Source organism: Eupeodes corollae, chromosome 2 (assembly GCF_945859685.1).
Source record: "Eupeodes corollae chromosome 2, idEupCoro1.1, whole genome shotgun sequence".
Taxonomy (NCBI): Eukaryota; Metazoa; Arthropoda; class Insecta; order Diptera; family Syrphidae; genus Eupeodes; species Eupeodes corollae.
In genome coordinates, this window is record NC_079148.1 from 144,843,749 (window position 1) to 144,870,100 (window position 26,352).

Consider the following 26,352-nt stretch of genomic DNA (forward strand, 5'->3'; position numbering starts at 1 on the left):
GTAAAAACAAAATTGGAAAAAATCCAGATTCCAGATCCGGAAATGGCAGATCCGTCATTTTAAAAGTGTAAAATTTTAATACAATTCAGAGCAACAATTTGCTTCATTTTGTGACAGGACACTGCATTTATTCAGGAAAATAGAAAACGCATTCAAATATCTATTTAAACATTTTCCGGGTTGATTTCAATGATAGTTATACACCCAATGTTATATAATTATTATAACACTTCAAAAAATTTGGTTCATGTCCTTACTACAAACTCAATTAAATCTCACATTTATTTTCTACATCCCTGAACGACTACACAGCCTAAAAGGTTATGACAACTTCTGTCACTACTGTCAAACGAACGAAAATAGATTTTCAATTTTACAATTTAAAATTTGTTGAAAATTCTTTTTCAAAAATCAAATGAAACTTTATTAAATCTTATGAAACAAATCACTTAAAAGAATAAAACGAAAACATAAATAAAATGTACAAACGATGACGCTTAGAGAAGAATTTCGTTCGTGCTGGTTAATCGCCACCATTGGTTGTATTCTCTTCTGCGCCGGAATAACAATTCTATTCTGGAATGAGGTAGGTACACACGCAACACGAAAAAGCTTGGGATTTCTTACATTTTCTAATATCAAATGAAAAGGGTCGAGCAGCTCATATGATAGTTTCCTTGGATGAAGCCCTCGATGCTGCCATAACAATCAATGCTGGCGATGAAGTGGAAAACAACTACGAGGGTCGTATCGTCCATATCGCTGGTCCCATCGTCGTCGGAGAGCCACTCACTGAACCTGATTATGACATCCAAATTCTGGCTGTGAAGTTGAAGAGACGTGTCCAAATGTACCAATGGGTTGAGGAAACAATGTAAGTGAGAATCCTTGCAGGAACTTCTTTTTGAATACAGCAATGATTTTTCCTTTTCGTTAGGGAGCAAAACTATGGTGAATCTTTGTCCACTGTACAGAGTGACAGCAAGACTTACTACTACACTATGCAGTGGCGGGATAAGCTCATCGATTCTCGGAGCTTTTACATCCAAACAGGGCACCACAATCCAAAGAAGTTCCCAGTCGAGAGTCAGACACAAGTTGCCGAGAGTGTCTTCCTCGGGCGCTATGAACTTGGTAACGAAATTAAGGCTAAGTTTGATAAGTTTGTGGAACTCACATCCGATACTAGGCCGGAGGATCCCTCAATCAAGCTTCATTTGGGACTTTACTATCACAGCGATGATGTGTTCAATCCTCAAGTGGGCGACTTTCGGTTGTTGTTCTCTTTTGCTGGAATGGAAGGTGAATTGGTATGTTCCCCAAAAGACCACTCAAAAGACTGAAAATTATATGGATTCTATTTGATTTTCAGTACACAATTGTTGGCCAGTTGCATAATGGAAAGGTGGTTCCTTATGTGACATCGAGAAATGCTAAAGTTCTTCTCGTCTATCCGGGAGAGCTGAGTCTGGCACAGGTCTTCAAAATGGAACACCATGCTCAGCGATTAACCACCTGGGGTTTCAGATTCATGGGTTGGGTGTGTTTGTTCTTTGGAGCCACCTGCACAGCATCACTTTTGCATATCATTTGTGAGTCTTTAAAAAAATTTCCAATTTCTAGGAAAAGATTTAAGAATTCTCTTTGTTTTTCAGTATCACAGGTATATTACCTCTCGTCATTGGCACCAGATCCCCGGTATCCAGCCGGGACGAATCTAATGCTTTCGCTTTCATTGGCTTTAGTTATTACATCGGTTGCTTGGGCTTTGCACCGACCTTGGGTGGGTGCGGGCTTGTTACTTGCAGCGGCATCGCCTTTCTTATATTGTGCCCGAACAGTGACCCAATATCAGGACTTGAATTAGGAGAGACGACAAAGGACGAGGAAAGGAGGAATGCTATCCAGATACCTGCTTATTAATTATACTCTATATTTTTGTTGAATTGATGTTCCTTAAAAAATAAATTTGTAGTTTGAAAATGTGTGAGAATATAATAGAAGTTTCAAAAAGAACAAATGTTTTAATTCTTTTAAAGAAATAAATAAGTTTGGGTACGGAAACATTTTTGGACTGAATTTGAATCCATACTTGAACTTGGGAACTAAATTCATCAATTTCCTTATTTTTAAAAACCCAATTGGGTTCCTAAAATTCTAAATAATAACTTAGGGCTTTTTCATTTCGGAAGTCTTTCATTTCTGAAAAGATAAATATTACTTTCGGATTTGAGATCAAAATAAAATCAAGATTAAAAAAATTCGGACAATGATTGCTGGCTGCAGAGGGAACCAAATGTCAATTTTGACATTTCAACCATAGTAAAAATGTCAAAAATTCACTCTGAAACTGCAATTTCTTCATCGGATTCTGTAACCGGTTGAAATGAAGATCTTATAAATTCACTTAAAGTCATCTTACTCTAAAAATGTGGACAGCTGAAAATTTTAATAATTCATATCATGAATATGACGTTTAGACTTTTTTGCTTGAGGCTATACATTTTGACATTACATTTTATGTTAAACCTCATAAGTAATACAATTAATTTTTTTAGCCATCAAGTGATATTGGAATAAAAAAAGAAAGAAAATAGTTAAAAGAGTACGTCTTCTGCCAATTTTTGAAGTACGGCGCATTATCTAATTTAAGCCAAAAACTCGACCATATTTAAAATTACGATCGTGTTTCATGAGCACGCTTCAATCTCAGGCAGATAGTGATCTGGACACCTTTTTTTTTAAGTGTTTTACGTGCAAAAGAATGGCTGGGATGTCAAAAAATTAATCCAATTTCTGACAGTTGTGGATATCTGACAAAACATGTGGTTGAATTTGAAGAAATTTGAAAATTGTTTTTAAATTTCTATGATTTGTGGTAAAAATTCAAGGAATTAATGAAATTATACATTAAAAACTTTATTTTACAACAATTTTGTCTTATAAATTCACTAAACATCTGAAAGTTGTTAGAAATTCAACCAACATTCAAACATCCAGGGATATCTTATCCAACACGACATTGAACGCAGCCATTGAGTCTGCAGTTCTGTCAAAATTATGTACAAAATTAAATTGACATAACTGGGGATTGGGATAAAAATTTACATGAACTGCAGAAATTTAGGGTAATATAAATAGACAAAATCCCCTTCAAAACAGTTAAAAGTAGTTTTTTTGGTTTCTTAGGCGGATTCTTTATTTTCTTTAAAAAATCGCTAGACAAAAATCCGGGGATTGACTTTATTGTATTTAAATTGTGACAGATAATAGTCCGATGTAATGATTAAGTTAATTTTTCTTTTTTATCATTAATGTGATAAACAACTAAAAGTAATTGGTGTTGTGTAGTTTCTTCGTGTAAAAACGAAATTTATCGAAGCCCATTCTTGTTGATAAAAAAACGTGTTCATAAATATCCAACTTATTTATTCATACGTTGAGGGTGAATTCTAATAGAAATTCATTAAATTTTTGAACCAAGTTATATTATAGGTCAGTGTCAAAGTGTTTTGAATGTCACTTTCGGCATTGACAGACAAAAAAGTTTAATTCTATTGACAAATTCCTACAATTAGTTTGCAATATTAAGACAGTATTTTAATTTAGTTTGTAATTTTTCACCGAGCTGAAAACTCGGTTTTAGGAAAAAGAATTTACGAAAATCCCATATTGGCTGCGTTCAATCGCGTGTTGGATAGGGTATCTTAGATAGGTGAATTTTAAGATACGAGTTGGATAGCTGTATTGAGATAGCTTACAAAAAAATAAAAACAACTTTCAGCTGTTCACAAAAAGCTTTAAGCTTCGAAGTCAAAATAGATCATAATTAACTTTTAAAATTCGGAGGCAAATATCTTCTTCATCATCTATTATGTACAGAACATCCTTAAATACAACTTCAACTTATATTTTGTATTCTTTTGTTACCAACAAATACAAAAAGTTGAAATCAATTTTCAAGTTTCTAGAAATTCAACCATGTGTCGAATCAGCTGATCTGTCAGATGCTTACATACCCCAGAATTTCTTGGATACCTTTGGATTTCCTTTTTGACATCTCAGCTGTTTTTGATCTGCTTTTATTTTACACCTAAAACACTAAAAAAAAGGTATCCGGATACCCTACCTGTCTGAGATTAAACACAGCTAATGTGCTTTCACTGTAATTTCCAGAATTTTGGTTGACACCTCTCTCTGTTTTGACAGCCAACAATCATGCATTTGATAAATTTCTCTGAAGTTTGAAATAACCGTTCATCTGTGAAATTAAAATGGATTGTAACCCATTAAAATTAATTACTATTCATGAAAACAAACATGAAATGAAATATGAAGGTCTTATTTAGCTTTATATTAGGGAATGTTTTATCCAAAGACTTAGGAATATGTTTAAAAAAGCTCCCGATAACAATTTATCTCATATCCCTTTCTTTCTGCCACAAAAAAAAAAACTGAAAACAATAACACTCGGTATTTTATGCAAAAATATAACAACAATGACCGCCTAAATATTAAAAGCCTGGTCAGACAGAATGTGGTCCCGCCTGTAGGAAACAATTTTGCCCGCCGCGCTTTGTCTGTATCCTATAAAACGCGTTCAAGCCAGCAATAAGAAAAGGAACGCGAGTAGTAATTGTAGGTTTTTACAAAGAACGCGACGGTCAAACGTCAAAACAGAAAGAAATGAAACAAAGCTTATTTTGTTGCTAATCATAGTCAACGTAAATTATTCACAAAATCTCCTAACTTTTGCCGTTTTAAAAGAACACTGGAATTTTTTAGATTTTCTAGCTGAATTATTTTTGTCTTAACAAAGAAAAGAAGAACTGGCATTGATTTACAAAAATGGATTATTAAAAAGATGAAAAATTACGGTTTATTTGAAGTATACATCAGTATTTGGCGAACAGATCAGGAGGGCTCCTGTCTGCTTAGACCGTCTCAATGGACCACATTCTGTTAAAACAGTCCTTTTGTTTAATCAAGCCTTAAGGGTATTCATAAACTAGATAAATTCCAACATTGCAGACAAAAATATTTTTAGCCAAAGTTTTCCATGAACGCCACCTAAAAATAATTGTCCAATACTTCGATTTGTTTTCTTCTTGAAATTCATGTACATTGATGTCAGAAATTACTTTTCTAAATTTATCAGGTTAAACTGTCTACTTTCCACAACAAATTCGTGTAGAGATATTTTTCATACCTGAAATTACTAATGAATGAAAGAAATTAATTATTTTTAAACAAATTGTTAGATCGTAATAATCAAATTTGCATAAAATAATGTTTAAATTTCTATAAGCACTTAATGAACACATCCGATGGAGAGCAATTTTAAAAGCTTTATAAAGCTTTTGCATACATGTGTCAAAATTGAATGAAAACAAAAACGGAACCCACCATAACAAAACAAACGATTAACTGTCATTGTGAATTCAAAATAAGATTAGCTACAAACAATCAGTAAATAATTTGTAAATAAAAAACTTATTTTCAAAAAATCATAATTTCTGCTATAATAAAAAAAAGTCGCTAGGTTTTTGAGCACTTATAGCTACCATTGCTTTTCAGTGTCGAACATTTAGTTTAAAGATTTAACAATGACTAAGAGAGTTAAATTCGTTATGATTGGTGTCAAAATGGAAGTGATGAGCTGTAAACTTTGTTTTACTAAAAAAATACTTTTCATTTAGTTCATTTTCAATGAACAGTTGAATGTTGATTTCACATTTTGAAACATATTCTTTCCATTGGAAGTAATCCATTTTCTTTGTATCCATACCTGTCAGTTTTTCTTTCCATGATCAAATATAACCCTAAATGCTTGATCGAAACCAGGAATGTTGTGTCTAATAATAGAAATTTTCGACGAAACCCAACATTAACCTATGAAAAAAATTTCAATGATGTATTTGAATAATGAAAACCAATTTATAGTAAGTGAAACTTTTTCATTTTTGAAATAAGGAGCAAACTCGTTTCAATGAATAATTTTATTGCTGTATTTAAATTATTAAAATATTTTTATAATAATTAAAGAAAATAAAAAATAGGACTATGTTAAGAAAAACGCCTAATATTACTTGGATTTTTCTTGCAACAAGTAAATTAATAATATATGTGTCCAAAAATTGACTTATGTCAGGTTTTTATTAAAAAAAATAGAATAACACTAAACTGTTCTTTTGCGTTTAAATTTTAAATAACAACCTAATACCTCAAAAATGCTGCCCCAAAAGATTATGACCAGGATAAACCTTTGAGTACTCGGCCTTAAAGGTATTGCAAAATTCCTCATGATTTTTACTACACAAAACTTTAAACTCGTTTATCTCAATACTTTATTTTTTTAAAGGTCGCCAGAACCAAAACTGAAACAAATTTTAACAGATTATCTTAAAATTTTAAATAGATCTTAGAAAATGCGTTCTCTTTAGGAAAAAAGTAGGTTTTTGGATATTTCATTTGTTTTCAATTTTCTGATATTGCGGTGGGCAATTTTCTACGTTTGGGTAAAAGTGTGACATTTATCTCAAATTAAATATATCTCAAAAATCTTACGTTCGTCACTGTTAATGCAAAATGACATAAGTCAAAATTAAATTTTTTTAACATTCGTCTTAATTCTCATGCTTTACTTAATGCATCGAAAAATAATTGTCTTTAGTATCAATATTTAAATAAAGTTTCATAAACAAAATTATGTCTAGTTAATTTTTGATCTGAATTTATAGTATACAACTAAATTTTAAAGTAATAACTACATTTTGACACATGTCATCTCCCTTTTTCATCGTCTTGATATGATAAATACATTGTGATTACTAAATTACAGAACCTGTCAGTCAGATAGTGCATCTTTAAAAAAGAAAAACTCATTGCAGAATTTATTTTTAGTATTTTTGAATAAAAACACCGAAAATCCTATTTTTTCGGCTTTCACTTGCATTTCTTTTGCATAAACTAAATAAATGACACAAAAGTCAAAAATTTCACTTAAATTAATTTTTCAACTTCAAACAAACAATAAAATAAAATCCAACCCCCTGAACACATTCCTTCTCGATTCATCTTCGAACACACTTTTTCGCCGCATTGATCGCCTCACAAACGCCCATCAACGCACGCCATCGCTCATGATCGTCCAGCGCAGGCCGTTGGAATTTCAATTGAACGCACATACACAGTCGGTTGTTCACTGCTTCGCGGCTTCGTTTCTGTTTCTTCTGTTTGTCAATTCAATTCGTTTATCTGTACGCAAAAAAAAGAAAAAGGAATAATTTTTGAAAATTTTCACATATTTAATTTAATTTTGTTAATCTAATTTGTGTTGAGAAAATAATAAAAAAGAAAAAAAAAACGTCGTGATTAAAAGTTTCCCTCTCCCAAACAAAAAACAGAATCTAATTAAACTCAGTGAAATATAAAAATAAAATAGAAAAATCAACATTTTTTCAAAGAAAACGAAAGAAATTTCAAAGAATACCCAATCCCGACTCGGAGGACACTCAAAGGCAACCTTCAAAAAAAAAAAAGAAAAGGAAAACGAAGAAAAATTCGCCACAAGGTTTCACGCTCTTGGTTTCCAAGTAAATTTGCAGAAGAAGAACGTAGAAATTCTCTGCATACCAAAAGCTAGAGCTTGAGATAGACCAAAAGCTAGAGACCTAGAGAAGCGCCTATAGAAGCTACAAAACGCTCAAGAGCTATGCACTTCCTGTGGAATTCATCTGACCAAACATAAATTTATTCTTCGTTCGTCGTTTTGTCATTTCGTTTGGTCTTTCGTGTCTTTTTGTTAATTTTTTGTGAAGATTTATTTTTGCGTGCGCGGCGCGAGTGCAATGGTTTGGATTCTGGTTCTGTTTCTATGAAAACGAAGAAGAGAAGAATTCAATGAATTTCCGCGCGTGTTAACGTTAAACCAAAGAATCCATCATCATAATAGATTTTCTTTTTTCGAACTCTTAACATAATTTTTCCTTTACGGATTAACCAAAAGAAGTTCCATCACAGCAGCAGCAGCAATGGAAACTATCGAAGAACAATCTTCGGCTAAAAGTGACGGTAAGTTTTTTCCTCTAAAAAGATAATAAATTCATTGATGAACGATGAAGATGAGGATGAGTGTGAGAAACGCGCGAGAAGCGACGATCTTGTTCCTCTTGGGCTCTGACTCTTGGAGTCGAAGTGGAGTGTGGATTATGTCGTTTGTATTGTCTGGGGTTGTGGGTGAAAGGAACTATGGTTGATCTCTTTTTGGGGGGACGAAGAGCAATGAGCGGAAGTTATTTTTAAAGAAAAAGAAAACCTTCCTCTGACAAGAATTTTCTTGTTGAATCTGATTCTATTTGGTGGCGTGTTGAGCGTTCAGCATTGATCATTGAGCAGTTTGTGGTTGTTTCTAGTTTAGCCTCCCTCTCAAATCTCTATGATGATTTATTTTTATCATCCCCAGTTCTTCGTCGTCGTCTAATCATCTCATGTTGGTCATCGTCCGACATCGTCGTCGTCGTTTCTGTTTGTTTGTTTGTCATTCATCTTCATATAGTTTATACTTTATTTAGATTGAGTAGGAGAAGAATCACATCAAATCACTTAACAAGGAAATAGGTTAACAAACACCACAACGACATGCCAAGTGTTTTTATTTCTTGTTTATTCTTTTTTTAGTGAGAAGTCGCGCTGTAAAAAAATGTCATTGCCAATGAATGAATGAAAAATGATGCAAGTGGAATTTGCACTTCCAATGCAAATTTAAGTCTCTCTCTGTCTCCTTTCGACGAGATGTCCAATGGATTCTATTTTTGTTAATTTATGCTTCAATTTTAAAATAGAACCACAACATTCCCATTGTTCCAATAAAAAAAGAAAAAAAAAAGACTAAAAAAATGAACGAACTAAAAATAGGGGCAAACTAATTGAGGCTCATTTCATTTCATTCATTTTATAGGAAGGTACAAGTATAGGGGTGGAGAATAAATAAAATAAAAACAATAAAAATAAATCGCGAGTTGGACTACTAAAGCGTAGAATCTACCTCTCCCCGGCGACCTTTGTAGTAGCTTGTTAAATTTTTATATTTTATGCAAATTTTAATTCGGGGTTAAGACTTTGAACACTGAAAACAAGTGCCAAACACAATTATTTAAACCTGGATTGTGAAGAGACAAGGGACACAAGATGACAGGTAGGTAGGTATTTTATTTTATGTAATTGTTTTTGACCTGGGGTTAAGTTTGAGAAGTGCATATCGGGAACGAGAGTAGTGCAGTTAAGTGAAAATGGTAAACAAACGATGCATGACTAATGTGTGTTTGGGATGAATATTTTTTGTCATCAAAAAGATACAAAAAAAGTTCATAATTTTAAAAATATGTACATAATTGGTAAATCCAAATTGATGAACCTGAAAAGTAGGTATACTTGACTTGAAAGTAAACACGTGAAAGGAAAACAGGTTTCGGAGACCTAAACCATGAAAAGAAATCCTTAGAAAAAAATATCTCCTTTTTAATAGAAAATACGAAAATATAAAGTTCTTAAAATTTGACAATTTTGGAAAAATTTAAGTTATTAGAATAAGTTCTTAAAAAGAAAGAAAACTGGAATGAACGTTGACTTAAGGTGGTTTTCGTAGCTTTAATTGTTAAAATTGGGATACTGATGCACTGCAAAATATAGATCTTCTGTGTTTCTCTAAGGGACTGGATGAGAATGATTTTTCAACACAACAGTATGTGCTCCAGATTAGTACCTTTGAAAAACTTAAGTAAACGGTGATTTTTAAGAGCTTAAGAACTCTTTAAAAAAAAAAAACGCATACAATTTGCAAAATCTCATCGATTCTTTATTTGAAACGTTAGATTGGTCTATGACATTTACTTTTTGAAGATAATTTCATTTAAATGTTGACCGCGGCTGCGTCTTAGGTGGTCCATTCGGAAAGTCCAATTTTGGGTAACTTTTTCGAGCATTTCGGCCGGAATAGCCCGAATTTCTTCGGAAATGTTGTCTTCCAAAGCTGGAACAGTTGCTGGCTTATTTGTGTAGACTTTAGACTTGACGTAGCCCCACAAAAAATAGTCTAAAGGCGTCAAATCGCATGATCTTGGTGGCCAACTTACCGGTCCATTCCTTGAGATGAATTGTTCTCCGAAGTTTTCCCTCAAAATGGCCATAGAATCGCGAGCTGTGTGGCATGTAGCGCCATCTTGTTGAAACCACATGTCAATTAAGTTCAGTTCTTCTATTTTTGGCATTTGTTAGCATTGAACGATAGCGATCGCCATTCACCGTAACGTTGCGTCCAACAGCATCTTTGAAAAAATACGGTCCAATGATTCCACCAGCGTACAAACCACACCAAACAGTGCATTTTTCGGGATGCAAGGGCAGTTCTTGAACGGCTTCTGGTTGCTCTTCACTCCAAATGCGGCAATTTTGCTTATTTACGTAGCCATTCAACCAGAAATGAGCCTCATCGCTGAACAAAATTTGTCGATAAAAAAGCATATTTTCTGACAACTTTTCTAGGGCCCATTCACTGAAAATTCGACGTTGTGGCAGATCGTTCGGCTTCAGTTCTTGCACGAGCTGTATTTTATACGGTTTTACACCAAGATCTTTGCGTAAAATCTTCCATGTGGTCGAATAACACAAACCCAATTGCTGCGAACGGCGACGAATCGACATTTCACGGTCTTCAGCAACACTCTCAGAAACAGACGCAATATTCTCTTCTGTACGCACTGTACGCATTCGTGTGGTTGGTCTAATGTCCAATAAAGTAAACTGAGTGCGAAACTTGGTCACAATCGCATTAATTGTTTGCTCACTTGGTCGATTATGTAGACCATAAATCGGACGTAAAGCGCGAAACACATTTCGAACCGAACACTGATTTTGGTAATAAAATTCAATGATTTGCAGGCGCTGCTCGTTAGTAAGTCTATTCATGATGAAATGTCAAAGCATACTGAGCATCTTTCTCTTTGACACCATGTCTGAAATCCCGCGTGATCTGTCAAATACTAATGCATGAAAATCCTAACCTCAAAAAAATCACCCTTTATTTCGTGTGTTTTAAAAAGGATATATTGTCCGATGGGTCTTTAAGCTCGTTAAAAAAACCTACTGATGGCACAGCACTCCAAACCTAAATTCCTGAGGTGTCTATTCAAGTTGCAGTGACTATTGATGAGACCAGTTGATTGGAGCTATCAGGAATTGTGTTTCTCATGAACTGTTTCCCATATTCGAAAAATAGGTATCGTGAACATCTTTCGAAATAAGGGAAAAATTCCGAGAGAAAAAAAATACAATTTTGTATTGGAAATCTTTTACTTTTTCCCTCGGAATTTTTCCCTGTCATTTTACGTGGGAATTCAAAACAATAAACAACGATGTAAGTTACTCTCTAAAAGCAAAATTAATAAAACTAAAAAAAAAACGATTTTAAAGGTCAAATGCTTCTAATTCGAAGCAAATAGAAGTTTTAATTAATTTTATGGAAAAAACCGAGATATCGCCAATGGATTCACTACAAATAGACTGAAGGAAGTGATCTCAACTGCATTGGGCCCCTAGTAAAATCAGTTGCCGAGTGGAAAAAATACAAATGTTCGTCTATGTATCCTATTACTCCAGAAATTGTATGTTTTTCATAAAACTTGAAGCTTGTTTTCCTTTTTTCTTCTTGAGTCATTTGCATCTTGATCCATAACGGGAAAATTTTGTTCTCAAAGAAATCTAATACATTTGAAAGGACTTCTGAAAATGAAGATTGAGCCAACCCAACCTAATGGTCTTTTCCCACTCCTGTCTGATACCCACCTTCTGCAAAGAAACGCAAACACGTACTTATAAAGAAATCAGACAGCGTATTCATCAAATGTTTAAACAATGGCTTGTTAGTTTTATAGTAACGATGGAATCTGTAGATAGAAACGGTATCAAAAATGTTTGAGTCAATCAAATGTTTCAACTTACAGTGGTCCCTAAAACTCCGCCTTATATTTCTCTGCTCATTTCGTCCTCCCTGTTCTATCTCGTCAAAATGATATTCTTTCCATTTTCCATCACTTTGTTTGTAATTTAAGAACTGCACAAAATAAATAAACTTTTCTTTTGTTTACTGCAAAATCAAATGTCAAAATCTTCGAAAACAATATTCCAATTTTTTGTATTTATTTTCATGTTGATAAAAGTTGTTCCCAGGGAAAAGCATTTCGTGACAAATTCCCGATAGAAGGAAGGAGTTCCCGGGAACAACAAATTTCGCGAGAAAATGTTTCCCAAGAAATTCCTGATAGGGACAAATATGCTTACGTTATTCCTACTTGAGTGATACATGCGAAAAATCGTTTATGGCTGTAGTTCGTGTTTAAGCCTGATTCATTCAAATGTTTTAACCCTTTGACTTCCTCTTCTGATTTATTCTTGTTTTGGTCTTGTTTTCTCCTATGCCTCTAAATAAAGTTTTGGTCGTGTTAGTGATAAAGCTGTTGCTCCCTCTTTTACTAACGAATCTGCTACACCATTACCCAGGACTTAAACGTGCCTCGGTACCCAGTAGAGTGAGACTCTATTGTTCTTGTCCATCTCATTTAGTCTTCCAACGCATTTCCATACCAGTTTTGAGCTGATTAAATAGGACGTTGAGTATCTGACATGATAGCAATATTTTGAATGGACCATCGATATCGAGACTTTGGTTCTTGACCCAAGAACTGTCTGTACCAGTTCTTTCAGATGTTCTGAACCGATCAATGTATCACTTAATAGTGTTTGATTTGGGAATGTAGTTCTTACTTACTCACTTTAGATGGCGGTACAGGACTGTGGGTGTGGATTCGAAGGCTTTCCGGGACGGAGCATTGGTTTCCAACCGCTCTACGTGACCCAGCCATCTTAGTCGTTGGACTTTTCCCTTCTGGCTAAGTTTACGTCGGTGCACAGCCCGTACAGCTCGTCGTTCCATCTTCTCCTCCACTCCCCTTTGATGTATATGGGACCGTAGATCACACGTTTCTCTCGAAATGATCCAAGTTGCTTTCATCCGCTTTTGTGATAGTACGTATGTAATTCACATTTTCAAAAACCCTTTCTTTCATGGACTTTTAACTCTGTTTTCAAGTTTTTCTGTCAAGATTTTTTTGATCATACCACTCTTGAAATGTTAAGAAGGTTTATTTCTGAAGAATTGCAAATAGAAGCTCTTTCTGTAGAATCTTTAATTCCAGGAACTTCGCTTTCTTCGTCCACTCTTTGGAAAATCTCGATATGTCGTCCTCTCTATCTAAGTTTTCTACAATCATGTAAAATTAGGCCAAGTTGATAATGACTTCCAATGGTAGATAATTTTATGGCATTCGTTTTTAAATATGTCCCTTTTTTACTAATTTTGCAATAATTCAAATAGTTCAAGCTGAATGACTTGGAATACTTTAGAAGTTGCAAGTTTGTTAGCATTTACCAATGATTTAACATATCCCTTTAAGTCGTACGAACAAGGTGGCATTTAAGACAATCACTTTTGGAAATAAAGTTTTCTCCAAATTGAACAAGAAGGCAGCTCCTACCTCATTTCGAAAAATCAAATAAGGACTTATAATGCCGCCAGCGCGTAAACCACACCAAACAGTCAATTTTAATGGAAGCTGTATTGTTAATAGGTTGAGAATTTTTTTCGCCCAATATACGTCAATTTTACTTATTGAAGGAGGTATGACCAGGAATGAGGTTCATCTATAAACACAATCCTTTGCATGAAGTGCTTAAACTTTCAAAATTTAGAAACTTTATTCTTCGGGGAATCAATGACAGACGATACCTATTTTGCAATCGTGCAAACGCTATATGTCTGTTTGGCTATATCACTTTGACTATTATCGTCTTACGTGAAGTGAGACTATCGTTTGACGATAGTCGTTTTACGGAATGACCATAATGCTTTCGTTCAAAGTTTTTCCAAAAAGGCGTTTAAAATTTCAATAATATCAGACATAAATAAAATCGTGCACGGCAAAAAAATAAGTTTGGTAAAAAGCAATTTGTTGAACATTTTCAAAACTTCTCATAGAAAAAACAAAGTTTCAAGTTATCGAACAAGCATTATCTTTCGTTGAGTTTATTTTAACATTTTAGTTTTCTTATACAAAAACCGACACACGAGACGATAGTGGCAAAGTTATGTGAAGCAAATTACTGGCGATATCGTTAATGGTTATCGTTTAGGTGGTTATGGTTTTAAAAATTACGGAATGACTCCTGGAACTAAACGATTCATGATAATTTCAAACCTTGTTGAACAGAAATATCAATACAATTTGGCATTTTCAAGTATCAAATCATCGAAACTTATCACATACAGCTGAAAAAACTCCCTTTGTAAGTGTTCGATATGAGAATAGAACATCATTGTCTTCACGACCGCAATATGGGTTGTTCTCCAACAAAAAGTCTTACCAATATACCAACTGCCAGCTCATGTCATCTTGTTACCCACCTCGATTCGTTCGAACTGAGGTTACCAATCTTAATTGTTGTATCAGAAATTTCCCTGCCGCTTAGAATTTTTTATAAAATGTTTTTATCCAAGCATCTAAGGTTTCGGAGTCCTTTTTATTAAACCCACTAATCTCGAATTTATATGCTAGTACCAAATATTTATTTAAAGAACCCTGACAGCCTATTATGGTGTCTATTAGATTTTAGCAGACGAGTGTGTTTTCTCATTCTTCTACATTTATATGTTGTTATCGGAAGCTATTATTGACCCAAGATAAGGGAAACACCACTTCAAATTCTAATTGTTTGACCAACTGTTCTTCTTGCAGTTAACACCACTATGTTCTTTATTTTTCCTGCACATGTGCCACCACCTGCTTGAACTAAATGAAGAAATTGCTAACTTTCTTCTTCTTTCAATGATTCCATTGTTGTCATCGCATGCCGCGAGTTTTTTCCTGGGCGTCTTTATGAAGATCCCTCTTGTTGCCATCCTGAGACACGGATTGCTTTATCTAACGACAGGTTGAAATGATGGAAAAGCTTTGTATCAGTAAGCAGCTTTAAGAGATCAAAATTCATAAATCTACCATCACAAGATAAAGTCAATGAGATTATGGAATCACTCCGTGTCGTAACCACTAAGTGCAAACATTTTGACATATTTTAATTTTCTACCCCATTTATCATGACACAGCTGAGACATATCCCTGGAATCGATCACTGCCTCCTTATGAAAAATCTTAAAAGAAGGACTCAATGGATAGTTCAATTAATATGATGGCTTTTCATCAAAAGCTTTTGAAAAGTCATCCAGAATAATTATACTCGAAATACACCCCTCAACCTTGTTTTAGATATTACGGTACCTTTTCCTGTGTATACATATTAATGTAGGTTTGCCTTTTCCTGTGCACATGAATTTTCTAAATGCCTGCAGATCCTGAAACATCCTCATAACCTCAATAAAATATAAATCCTAGGGTGAAAATGAATAAACAAAAGAAAAACTCAAACAAAAAGGGATGAAAATTCCACCGAACTCATATCTAGTGGTATTTCCACAAAGCCGATTGCGCATAGGTCATCATAAGGAATATAACAATAAAAATCAGGCTGCTGCAGCGCAATGCAATTTTATCCTCTTCTTCCTAACAACGACGCACGATGACGACGGGACGACGCGATGCACAGTGCAATATGTTGTACAAGGACATCATTATTTTGTAGAAATTAAGGATTGTTGCTATCTGCGGACGGTGGCGTGGCCTGGCGGCTTTGGTTGCATTTTATTTCGGGGGTTGTTTAACCAAGCCTAGACAAACAGTTGCAATTCAAAAAAGGAAAGAGAATATTAAAATCCGTCATTAAGTACAGTTTAACTATTTGCTTGTGATTTCTTTTTACCTGGAAACTTTATGGCACTTTGAATGTTTACTTAGAAAAAAATAGATAGGTAGTTCTTTTTTTGGTAATTTACTATCAGTGGAAGATGGCTTCGTAGATCTTATAGTAAAAGTTTCGTTAGTTTTTAAGATTCACAATCACGACTTTTTTTGTGATTTAATTTTCACTTAAATACGAATGCCACTCACATAAATCTTTTATTTAGCATTCATTCCGGCAGCTGCACGGAGGAGCACAGTAGGGAATGACATGAATCTGACAGCAAATCGATCTACATAGATGATCTCTCTCGAAGCGCGCGCCGTTCGTCGCCGCCCGGCCGCCGCTTGTGACTCTATGGCTCCCAACAATAATATTAATCGAGAATTGAGAATACTGTCTTGTTTTTATTTGATGAACTTTGAATCTTCCTGATCGCGATGTGTTTATTGATTTAAGAAATTGCAAAAATAAGAGAAACAAAAAATAGCAACAAATGCGATCTATTTGCTTTTAAGGAGGGAAAAGAAAGAAGAAATAAATCTCATAACACTTGAAAATTATTTTGTTATCATTGAAATTAACAAGTTCAGTGCCCGCTGGGGCTGACTTAGGTACACCGGACCATTGACCATAACACTCCTCGATTAACTTAGTATACCTTACTTATACTTGACCGTGAGTGTTTCTTCTGAGCATTCTATACTTATCAACCGACAGAAAGACTCAGGAGGAGATCAAAGTCTCTTGAAGTTTCAGAAATGTGGGTCAGGAGGAAAGTGCTATTTTTTCCATTAAAAAATATTAATTAAAATGTTTTCCTACTTGTTTTGTTTCTGTTGCACGAATTTTTGATTAATATTATTTTTTTAGGTTTAGATTTGAATTTCAATGACAAAACTAACATATTTCGTTTTTGTATTTTTTGTATTTTTGGTGTTTTCATGTTTTTTTTCGCTTCAATAAATTATTCCATGATTATTAAGTATTAAAGTCATGTGCCGAATAATTTTCTGCTTTATTTTATATTATTTTATTGTGTTGTTTAACACGACGACGACGATACAGTTCATTGAAGTTTATTTAAGGAGGCACACAATTATTGAAGAATGAAGGCTTCAACAATAGAACTGTGTGTCTGTTGTGGGGCGAATTCAAATTGGTTAGTAATGCGCAGTTTAATTATTATTGCACAGAGAGTAAAACTCCAATCGTTTTGCGTGTTTTTTAAAAGCTGTATCAATAATAACAATGCTTCTTACGATACGATTAGTGAAAAATAGTTATTTATAGACAGAGGGAAAACAATGGCATAAGAAAAAGAGATGAATTTCTATATTGACGGACATTATGCATTCCCATAGTACTTAGCTCAAAGGAAGTCTATTCAGGAAGGACACTCGTTGTAGAGACTGGATATGCTATTCCAGTTTGATAACGAAAGTATTTTCAGTTAATAAAGGATTTTGGAAATCTACTTTTATAAAAAGTAAATGGCCAAATATGAATATTTTAATATCAAGGTAAAACCGAAAGAACCATGACCTTTATAACAAACCTAGAATGTCTATTTACAATAATCAGCATCTAAAATATACTCAGACAGGGAATAATCGGGATGCTTTGTCTGTGACCTGGTGTTGTAGAAAGTTATTCGAGATTCTGGATGCCGACAAAAGGGATCTTCAAAATAACTCAATAAGAAAGTCTCGGCTTACGAAGACGACATTGATGTAATTGAAAATCATCTTCTGGCTTATTTCAACAAACTTTATGAAAATTGGTTTGTTCCAAACATCTTCAAAAAAGGAGATACCAATCAGCCAGAGAACTATAGAGGAATCTCGATTCTCAACTCGCTTAGAAAGATTCTAACTTCAATTCTTTATGAAATGGATTGAGAACAACAACCGACTCACCATGTTCCAGGCATGATTTCGATCGGGTTTATCAACGCTAGACCATATATTCGCTCTGACGAGTATTGCCAGGAGAACGATTGAGCAGCCTTTGACAAGGTAAATAGAAATGTACAAATTGTCATTGTTAGGAATTTCACGTAAATTTTTAATGTTTTATTTTAACTTTCTTGCCTCATCTATAGCATCAGCGTGGGACGGAACTAAATTCTCTGAATGGTTTGAAACAACATCAGGTGTCCCCCAAGGGTGTATGTTAAGCCCGATATTATTCGCCTTGTTCATTGATGACGTTTGTGATGTACTTCCGGATGGCATTTTCTTTGCCGGTATACAAATCAAAGTTTTGCTCTACGCAATCCATTTACCGTTCAGCTGCAAATCAACAAACTTCATATATTTTGTGAGTCCTGGAGTCTCTGCGTCAATACTAACAAGACAAAAATAATGATTTTTGAACCGCGTCAGAGAAGAAGACTCGCAGTAAAAAACTGGTCCCTAAACAAGACGCCTATTGAGGTAGTTCGAAACCGTGAAGGAAAAAAGCACCAAAGCCAAAGTAGCTCTAAACTTGTTGTGGCCTAAGTTTTACTCTAACCAAAAAATTGATCTTAAATCCAAATATCGTGTTTTTCAAGCAACTGTGAAGTGCTGCATGCGCTACTGTATCCAAGTTTTTGGATATTTACAAATGGAGGAGTTTGAAGCCGTGCCAAGTTATTTCTTCAAACGCTTGTTCAGATCGACTTCGTCAAGGCCCAATTCTGCTATATATTTGTAGAGTCTGGCATATCACTTTTTACCATTACAAACCTTAAATCCAACTCAGACTTTATATTGAAAGTTATGAAGAAGGATGAAAGAAGCCTTCACAAATCCAATATGATAAGGCTTATACAAGCAAATGCCTCTCCGTTTAAGGAATTGAACCAAATAGCTTCTTCAAATGGCAGTAATGTATTCTTTTTGGAGCCCAATTTGAATCAATGGCACACCATGTTTGATGATCTGATCGCCAGAACTGATGAACATATCTTCAGTGAACATCTTTCGAGAGCCTCAACAACATTATCAAGAAATTGTATAGAAACCTCAATTACCAAATAACATCTCAGGCAAATTATTTCAGTAACGAGTTTTCTTTTGAGGCTATTAGTTATATATGTATTTAGAGCCCGAGTCGAAATATTGAATTTTACTCTATGCCGCATCGAACTGATCTTCCACAAATCTGTAGCCGTTGTAACCCGGGAAAACCAGAAGATTTCCTTGTCGGTCGGTCAGGGGATCTTCGATCTTAGCTGCGTTTGCTAAAGGTCAATTTCTGGCCTGTTATAATCATTCTCGCAGTGGTTATTGATATACAAATTGAACTCTCATGACTCCGTAACCAGGTCATTTTACAGAGGGGAACTATAGTATTCGGATACGCAATAAGATGACTTCGACTAATTGTTGGGAGTGGTGTGGTAAGGCTTTTTAAAGGAATTGAGAAACATATTTGGTTACGCTATATTATGATTTGGAAGGGGGGGGGAGTTTAACGGAAATGTATGGGTTTAAGGAGAAGATCTTCGATTTCCAAGAAATAATGTGACCAGTGAGATAATTTGGTTAGCAGCATGCACCAAATTATTTGTAAGTTATGGTCGGAAGAAAGCATTTCCGATGAATGGAACCTCAGTATTGTTGTGGGATTAAATACTAGAAAGAGACTTCTAACGCGTATATAACCCTTTCGGTTATCTGAAGGAGTTGAAGACACTCAAAAAGAGGTTTAATAAATAAAGCAAAAAGACCAAGGTCAGGAAATTCACTAAAGCACTTACGATATGGAAACTAAAATTATGAGGACGCACAAGAGAAAGTCTATGAAGTCACAAGAAAAAAATTACAGAGGTTGTAATGCTTATTCGACACAGAGCCATGAGAACCTGACTCATAGTAACAATAAAAGCCATTAACAATTTCACCAGCAAAGGGCGGTATATTGTGATTTACAAGGGGGCGCGGGGGTCGGTAAAAGGAAAAATAAAATTCAAAGGTTCGAGAGAAAGAGCTTCGATTTCTAAATCTTCAGAAATAAACATTCTACACATTTCAAGAAATATGACGAACAAATATTAGGTCAAAATGTGAATTACGCTCTCAAAACAAACTCCATTAAGACACTGATAGATGCGGAACTTTTAAATAGACTCGTATAGGAATCTTTTTTCTAGATCCAAAGCCTCGAGACCGATGAGACAGTCCGCAAGCCCTTTAAGTGGCATTGAAAAAAAAAACAGAATCAAATCAAAAGAGGTTGCCAAAGCTGCAAACGTTTCGAATGACTCTTTATACTAAAAAAGTTCAACAAACTTTTTTGGGACTACACTTTAAGTAGGTATAAACTAAGAATAATAGCAGGGCTCCCAATAGTCATGAAAGGTGATAAGATTCATTAGAATCTTAGGTTTGAAAACCAGTGGTAGCTGTAGGTTTTGTAATGAACACTAGTAATTCCTTCATTCACCAAAGGCTCACACACCTGGAACTTTATCTGATAGAACAAAATGAACTTTTTTTTTCCTAAGATGCCCCAAAGCTTAAGTTCTTCAATGGAATTAATTTGCAACATCCTTTGGGGTGTACAATAGATCCATAAGTAGCAGTGCATCAATTCAATTTATCAATTCATTCATTACAATGGACATCCCAAGCCATCTTCTCTCCGTTTATGCTCATGACCCCACCCTCCATTTAGCATAATTTTGTCACGGTGCTTCAAAACAAGGGGTAGATTCTTAATCTCATTGATTGACTTCAACACTTTAACAAAAATTCACAAGTGCATCTCTAGTGCATTGATGTTGATCTTAAATTTTAAGGGAAGTAGCTGTCAGGGATAGATTCAGATACACTTTGACCAATTATCACATCATTGTGATAAGGTTAAGATAGTTTGAAGTGTCTGTAAATGTTAGTTGAAGAATTGACTTCAATCTAAATTATCCTTGAAAACTGAAGAAATCAACATTGCAACTAATTGCATGGTCTCGGAACACTCAAAATACCATTCGTAGTATTTTACTTGCTTGATTACTTGTTCAAAAACAAACTACATATGTAACTAAATTTTTATATTCTTTGCGTCTTCAAATAAAATGATGTCTCTTAAGTTTTTTCTTTTTTATTATTATTATTCTAAAAACATTATTTTCTCATAATCGTTTTCGTTAATGTTTACGTATGTACACATAACGTAACACATTCGTACAAACGTATAAAAATCGAAATTAAAAAGCCTTGACAAAGCTTAATGATTTTCTTTCGCGCGCGAAAAACGACAACATTCTCTCGTCGTCGTTTATGAGGATAAGCAAAAGTTTGTAGAAATTCCTTCACACCTCAGTATCAGCAGCATGGGCAATCACTCAAAAAATTCCTCATTCCCTGCACCTCTATCGTTGTCTCCTCTTCATCATCATCTATAATCTCAAAAAAAAAAGTTTTGCATTTCATGTGGACAAAATTCAATTAGTTGTTGATACTACACATTCTCTAGAGTCTTGAGAGTGTTTTGTATACCTAGCTATAGTTTTGTCGTTGCCGTCGTTTTTATTTGAATGTTTTTTTTTTTTTTGGTTTCTTTGGGAACTTGGGGTTTAATTAGCTTGGCCCAGTGCCAGTTGTTAGCGTCCGCGCGCAGCGCAGCAAAGAACTAAGTTGTCAATTTGAACAATTAAAGCGACACAGACGAACAAAAATTTCACTGCTGTTGCTGATGTTGCTCCTCCAACATGAAAACAGAAAAAAAAACCAAATAACCAATAAAACTATTTAAGAAACACATTGAGTGCTTTTTACACTATGTAAAGTAGGGGGCCTTTTCCTTTGTGGGACTATTTTGCATAATAAACATTTGTTTAAAATATCAAAAACACAAATTCCTTGAAAATTTGTGTCTTTAATATTTAAATGTAGTAAGTGTCCGAGACAATTATGGACCGCTAAACCGTTTTTTCCACAATTTTCTCAAATCCCTGCCAATATCTCGAAAATGTCAAGACCTCAAAAACACATTGTAATACAATTTTATGAGAAATTTAATTTCCTACAGAAAAGTCCTCAGCACCATAACTCTAAGATTGATAGTTTTTGAGATATTAGTCGTTAAAGTTTATGATATTTTCTTAACATGGTTCAAAAATTTATATGCTACTCCAGCTTCAACAACTAATATATCGATAACTATAAATCTTAGCTCTATGGTGCCGCGGACTTTTTTGTAGGAAAATTAATTTTCTATAAAATTGATTCACACACTTTTTCTGTGAGTTCTATAATTTTCCAGATAATGTCGTCCTAAAAATAAGAAGCACCCTAATGTACAGTACATTGTAAGTGCAGGTAGTACTGATTCGTTCTCGCATGTTTTTTTGGGGGATAGAGGGAAGGTGTTTGTTTATTTCTGGTAAGATCTTAACCTTAAACTGTTGCCCGCTTAGTCAGAACAGCAGAACGAGAATCACAACACCCATGGTTTTCCTGATGATACAAATCAAAAAACATAAACAAAACTACATAAGATCTATTCAAGGGTACTTCCGATGATGACAATATTTTTTACGCTAGAATCCGCACTTAGTCAGAGAAATGTTTATATTTTTCTTCCCCAAATTTAGTAAAAATCATCGTATTCAAGAATATCCAAATGTGTAGGCGATAAATTTGTTTTCAAAATTGTGGAGAGAGACGAAAAATAGGAACATAATTCTTAAATTCTGACAAATGTTCAACGAGTTCCATGAAAATCTGATGAAAAATCCATGACACTTTTGTTTTCGTGATTTGATTTGGCAAAAGAATTCTAATTATTAATATTTTGTTGTTATTTTTCTTAAATATTTATATCATGTTTTTTTTTTTTAATCTCTGTTTTGTGTATTTATTTTTTCGTTGAATTTATTTTAAAATATTAAGAAAAATTATTCTTAAATATTTTATTAGGATTGGATTTTAAGGAATTTATGTTCAATTCAGTTCAGTTTTCAGAGGTTGTAAACGGTTGTTTTTGAAGAACAACATAAATTAAGATTTTTTATTTATGTAAATAATAATTTTTGACGTGTCCTTTTTGCTGTGCTTAGGAACTCAGAAAACAGGGAAACCTTCTAAAGACATCAATTCTGATAAATAAATCTTTTATCAATGGAATGTTTGGTTTATTCACAGGTTTTTTTGTTGAGTTAACATTTTTTTTAAAAAAACACAAAACAAAAATAAATAAAAATATAAATTTGTTTCGTTTTGGTGACACTTTTATTATCTTTCTCATAAATAAAACTGGAGCGACAATGACGACCAAGAAAAAGACGAAAGACGACAACGATTTTGACAACGAATGCTTAACGTTTAAATTTAAATAAATATTTTTATGTTATCTACTACAAGTTTTTGTTTGTTTGTTTTTAGTTATTTTGCATTTTTATAAAATATTGAATTATACTACATGACTTTTTGTTGTTTTATCGTAGGTTTTGTAGTTCCGAAGAAAAATTTAAAACTTTTAAAAATTAATGTATGAAGGACCTTGTTAGAAAAGTTTACGACTTTTATTTAAAAAATAAATTATATGTTTCTTGCACATTTAGTAGATGAAAATCAAAATTTTTATTGCTAATTTTTAATAAAATGTCTTTTCTTTTTTTTATTAACTTTTTAAGTTAATTCTTTGTCATAAAAATGTGTCGTTTGTCAAAAAATAAACAGGAAACGATTTTTAACGAGATTTTTTCTTTCTTTATTTTTTACAGCAACATTTACAATGTTTATAAACATTTTTTGAATCAAAAGGGGAGATGCAAAGAAGTGAATCATTTTTCTTCAAATCTATTTCTAATGTAAAGATTTATCGTGTAGGTAGTGTTACAGGGCTATTTTTGAAATACGGCAGAGAGAGGTAGAGAAATGAAAGTCTTCATTGTTTGTGACAATGGAAGATGAGTCTTGAGTTGAGGATTGTCATAGTCTCTCCTTAAGGACATAACAAATCAAAATTATTTAATTACTATGTCTTCCCGTCTTAGTTTCCAAATTTGGATATAATTTTAAGATGGGAATTTATTGACTGTGGTAATACATATTTTATGAAGAAGGCTTACGAATATCTCTGAAGTTCAAGGAGTGTGACGGAAAATGTAATTGAATTTAAAGTTCAAGTGACCTCAACTCAGGAATGTACTGCTGCGTCAAGACACGACACAGTGGGGTTAAAGGTTAAGATAGATGTGACAGTTGGGCGAATGGGGGCGGTATTCACACTGGGGTTAAGGCAATAAGTCAAAAACATTGCAATTGTCAAATTGAAATAAACAAAATGATGGTGAAATTTTTACTTGTGACATATTATACGAACTAAAAGGTTTTGAATTACAGGCGGGTGGTTTTTAAAATTGAATATAATAAGTACAGGGTCCGTCAAAAAGATCTCCCATATTTTAAAAATGAACGCCGTGAAGTGTGCACTGTGGCTCCATCTTGTTGGAACCAGACTTCTTTGTGGTTCCTAGTAAACTGATCATGTGACAGTATCGATCGGCTTTAACTGTAACTTTTTGCCCATTTTCTTCGAAAAAATACGGAAATACGGATTATTCCTCTACGACAAATGCCCGATGCTAATTGTGCCACGCCATTATAATTACTAAAAACGGCACGTGGATCTCTATCTATCTATACTCGCAATACCATTTTATCTATAAATAGCTTTTAATATAAAAGTCTAAAAAAAAGGGAGGTATGTACGAGATATCCATAAGGTTTTGTCTTTACTTTAGAGCCCTATGAAAGACATTATGTGTGAAATAAAGGGGTTTTCAATTAGCCCGGATAGATTTTGGCGCCCCGTGACAGTCATTTTGTTTTGGTGACATCTGTCAAATCTTTTGTTTATTATTCAGTTGCTTATGCTTTATCATTACACGGTTGATACAACTTTATTATCAAAATGAGTGCTCGTTGAAGCAAACGTTGTGCGCATTGCACCCATTTTACGTTTTGAAGGAACTTAAGATCAACCGAGAACCTCACCGCGGTCCGTGTATAGCGAACCCGAGGCAGCCTATTTCCTCTCTCAGCCTTTAGCAGACTTCAATTTGGCGAATTATGCGTAAGGACTTGGGCCTTCACTCGCACAAAATCCAACTTTGGCGAGAGTCCTAAAAGATCTCAACATAGATAAATGCGCTGGTCCGCTTTTGTTCTGAAAAAGTGTTCTTCAACGCTGAAAAAACCGCTCCGTAGGCTTTTTCATCTGTCCTACAGCATTTGTTCAGCCTATTCCCCAAAAAAGGAGAATCCTCCGCATCTTCTAATAACCGTCCGTTTGCACTTACGTCCCTTCTTTCCAATGTTATGAAAACGGTGATAAATTATCAGCTTTAGAAATATCTCGAAGACAGAAAGTTTCTTGATGACCGGCAGTACGGCTTTTGCAGCAATAGTTCCACTGGTGATCTCATGGTTCATCTCACCGAACAGTGGAGCAAATCTTTACATCGTTTTGGAGAAAGTAAGATTAATACACTTGATATTTCAAAAGCATTTGAAAGGGTTTGGCATAAGGCCCTCTTATCGAAAATGCATTCTATCGGTGTTCACGAATTCCTGTTTCATTGGATTAGTAAATATCTTTCGGATCGTTCAATACAAGCAGTATTGAATGGGTTCAGGTCTGAAAACCACAAAATAAATGCCGGTGTGCCCCAGGGCTCTGTTCTATCTCCAACACTATTTCTCATTTTTATTAATGATCTCCTGTCTGCAACTTGTAATCTAATACATTGTTTCGCTGACGATTGTACTCTCAGCTTTTCATACTCATTTTTCGACTTACATCCCTCTACAATGGAGATTAAAAAACCGCCTGGAACTTAATGCTTCGAAAACACAATGCTGTCATGTATCGTTAAAGTGAGATACACCCTCCTTGCCATTATCGATGGATGGCATTTGCATCGAGGAGACTGAACATCTCGATATTCTCGGTATGTGTATCACCAACCACCTTTTGTGGAACGATCAAATACGCGATGTTGCCAAAAATGCAGCAAGATGTTTGGGATTTCTAAGGTGATACAAGAAGTTTTTCTCACCCTCTGATCTGGCTGTTATCTACAAAACTTATATACATCCAAAGCTTGAGTATAACTTTCATCTTTTGGCTGGTACACCTGCAACTTACTTAAGCCTCTTGGACAGCATTGAACGTAGAGCTGAGTTTGACCGATGGCATCGATTATGTTGTTTTTGGGGGCCGCGGTAGTTGGCGACTTATTCGCATATATCTTCGACTTGAGAAAACCACACGACTTCAGTGGACAATTCGCTTCTACTCGGCGCTAGATAACCACGTCATGAATCCGGTCACGCAGAATATTGCTTGTGTCTTGAGCTGTGTGGATCAAAGCGCCAATCTGTTGAATCCACAAACAGTTGGTTGACGGTTATGGCCTGGCCAATATCATTTTCGAGGAAGTACGGACCG

At 34.5% G+C, this 26,352-nt stretch overlaps 2 protein-coding genes across 3 annotated transcripts in view; both read left to right on the top strand.

Moving 5' to 3' along the window:
• The first annotated feature begins 335 nt into the window (after positions 1–335).
• LOC129945383 (transmembrane protein 43 homolog) lies at positions 336–1,880 on the top strand. Its single transcript, XM_056055111.1, has 5 exons — positions 336–586; positions 651–874; positions 938–1,310; positions 1,373–1,592; positions 1,656–1,880. The coding sequence occupies exons 1-5, from the start codon at positions 491–493 to the stop codon at positions 1,865–1,867; spliced, it is 1,125 nt and encodes a 374-aa protein (XP_055911086.1). The 5' UTR covers positions 336–490; the 3' UTR covers positions 1,868–1,880.
• Positions 1,881–7,169: 5,289 nt separating this feature from the next.
• The window catches only part of LOC129945606 (protein ECT2), a 75,882-nt gene continuing 56,699 nt past the window's right edge, over positions 7,170–26,352 (top strand). The window contains exon 1 of one of the 2 annotated variants that reach the window (XM_056055440.1): positions 7,170–8,073. In XM_056055440.1, coding sequence (XP_055911415.1) covers positions 8,034–8,073 — 40 coding nt within the window. In that variant the 5' untranslated portion in view covers positions 7,170–8,033. The remainder of the gene's footprint in view (positions 8,074–26,352) is intronic. The other variant, XM_056055442.1, reaches the window with a different exon arrangement.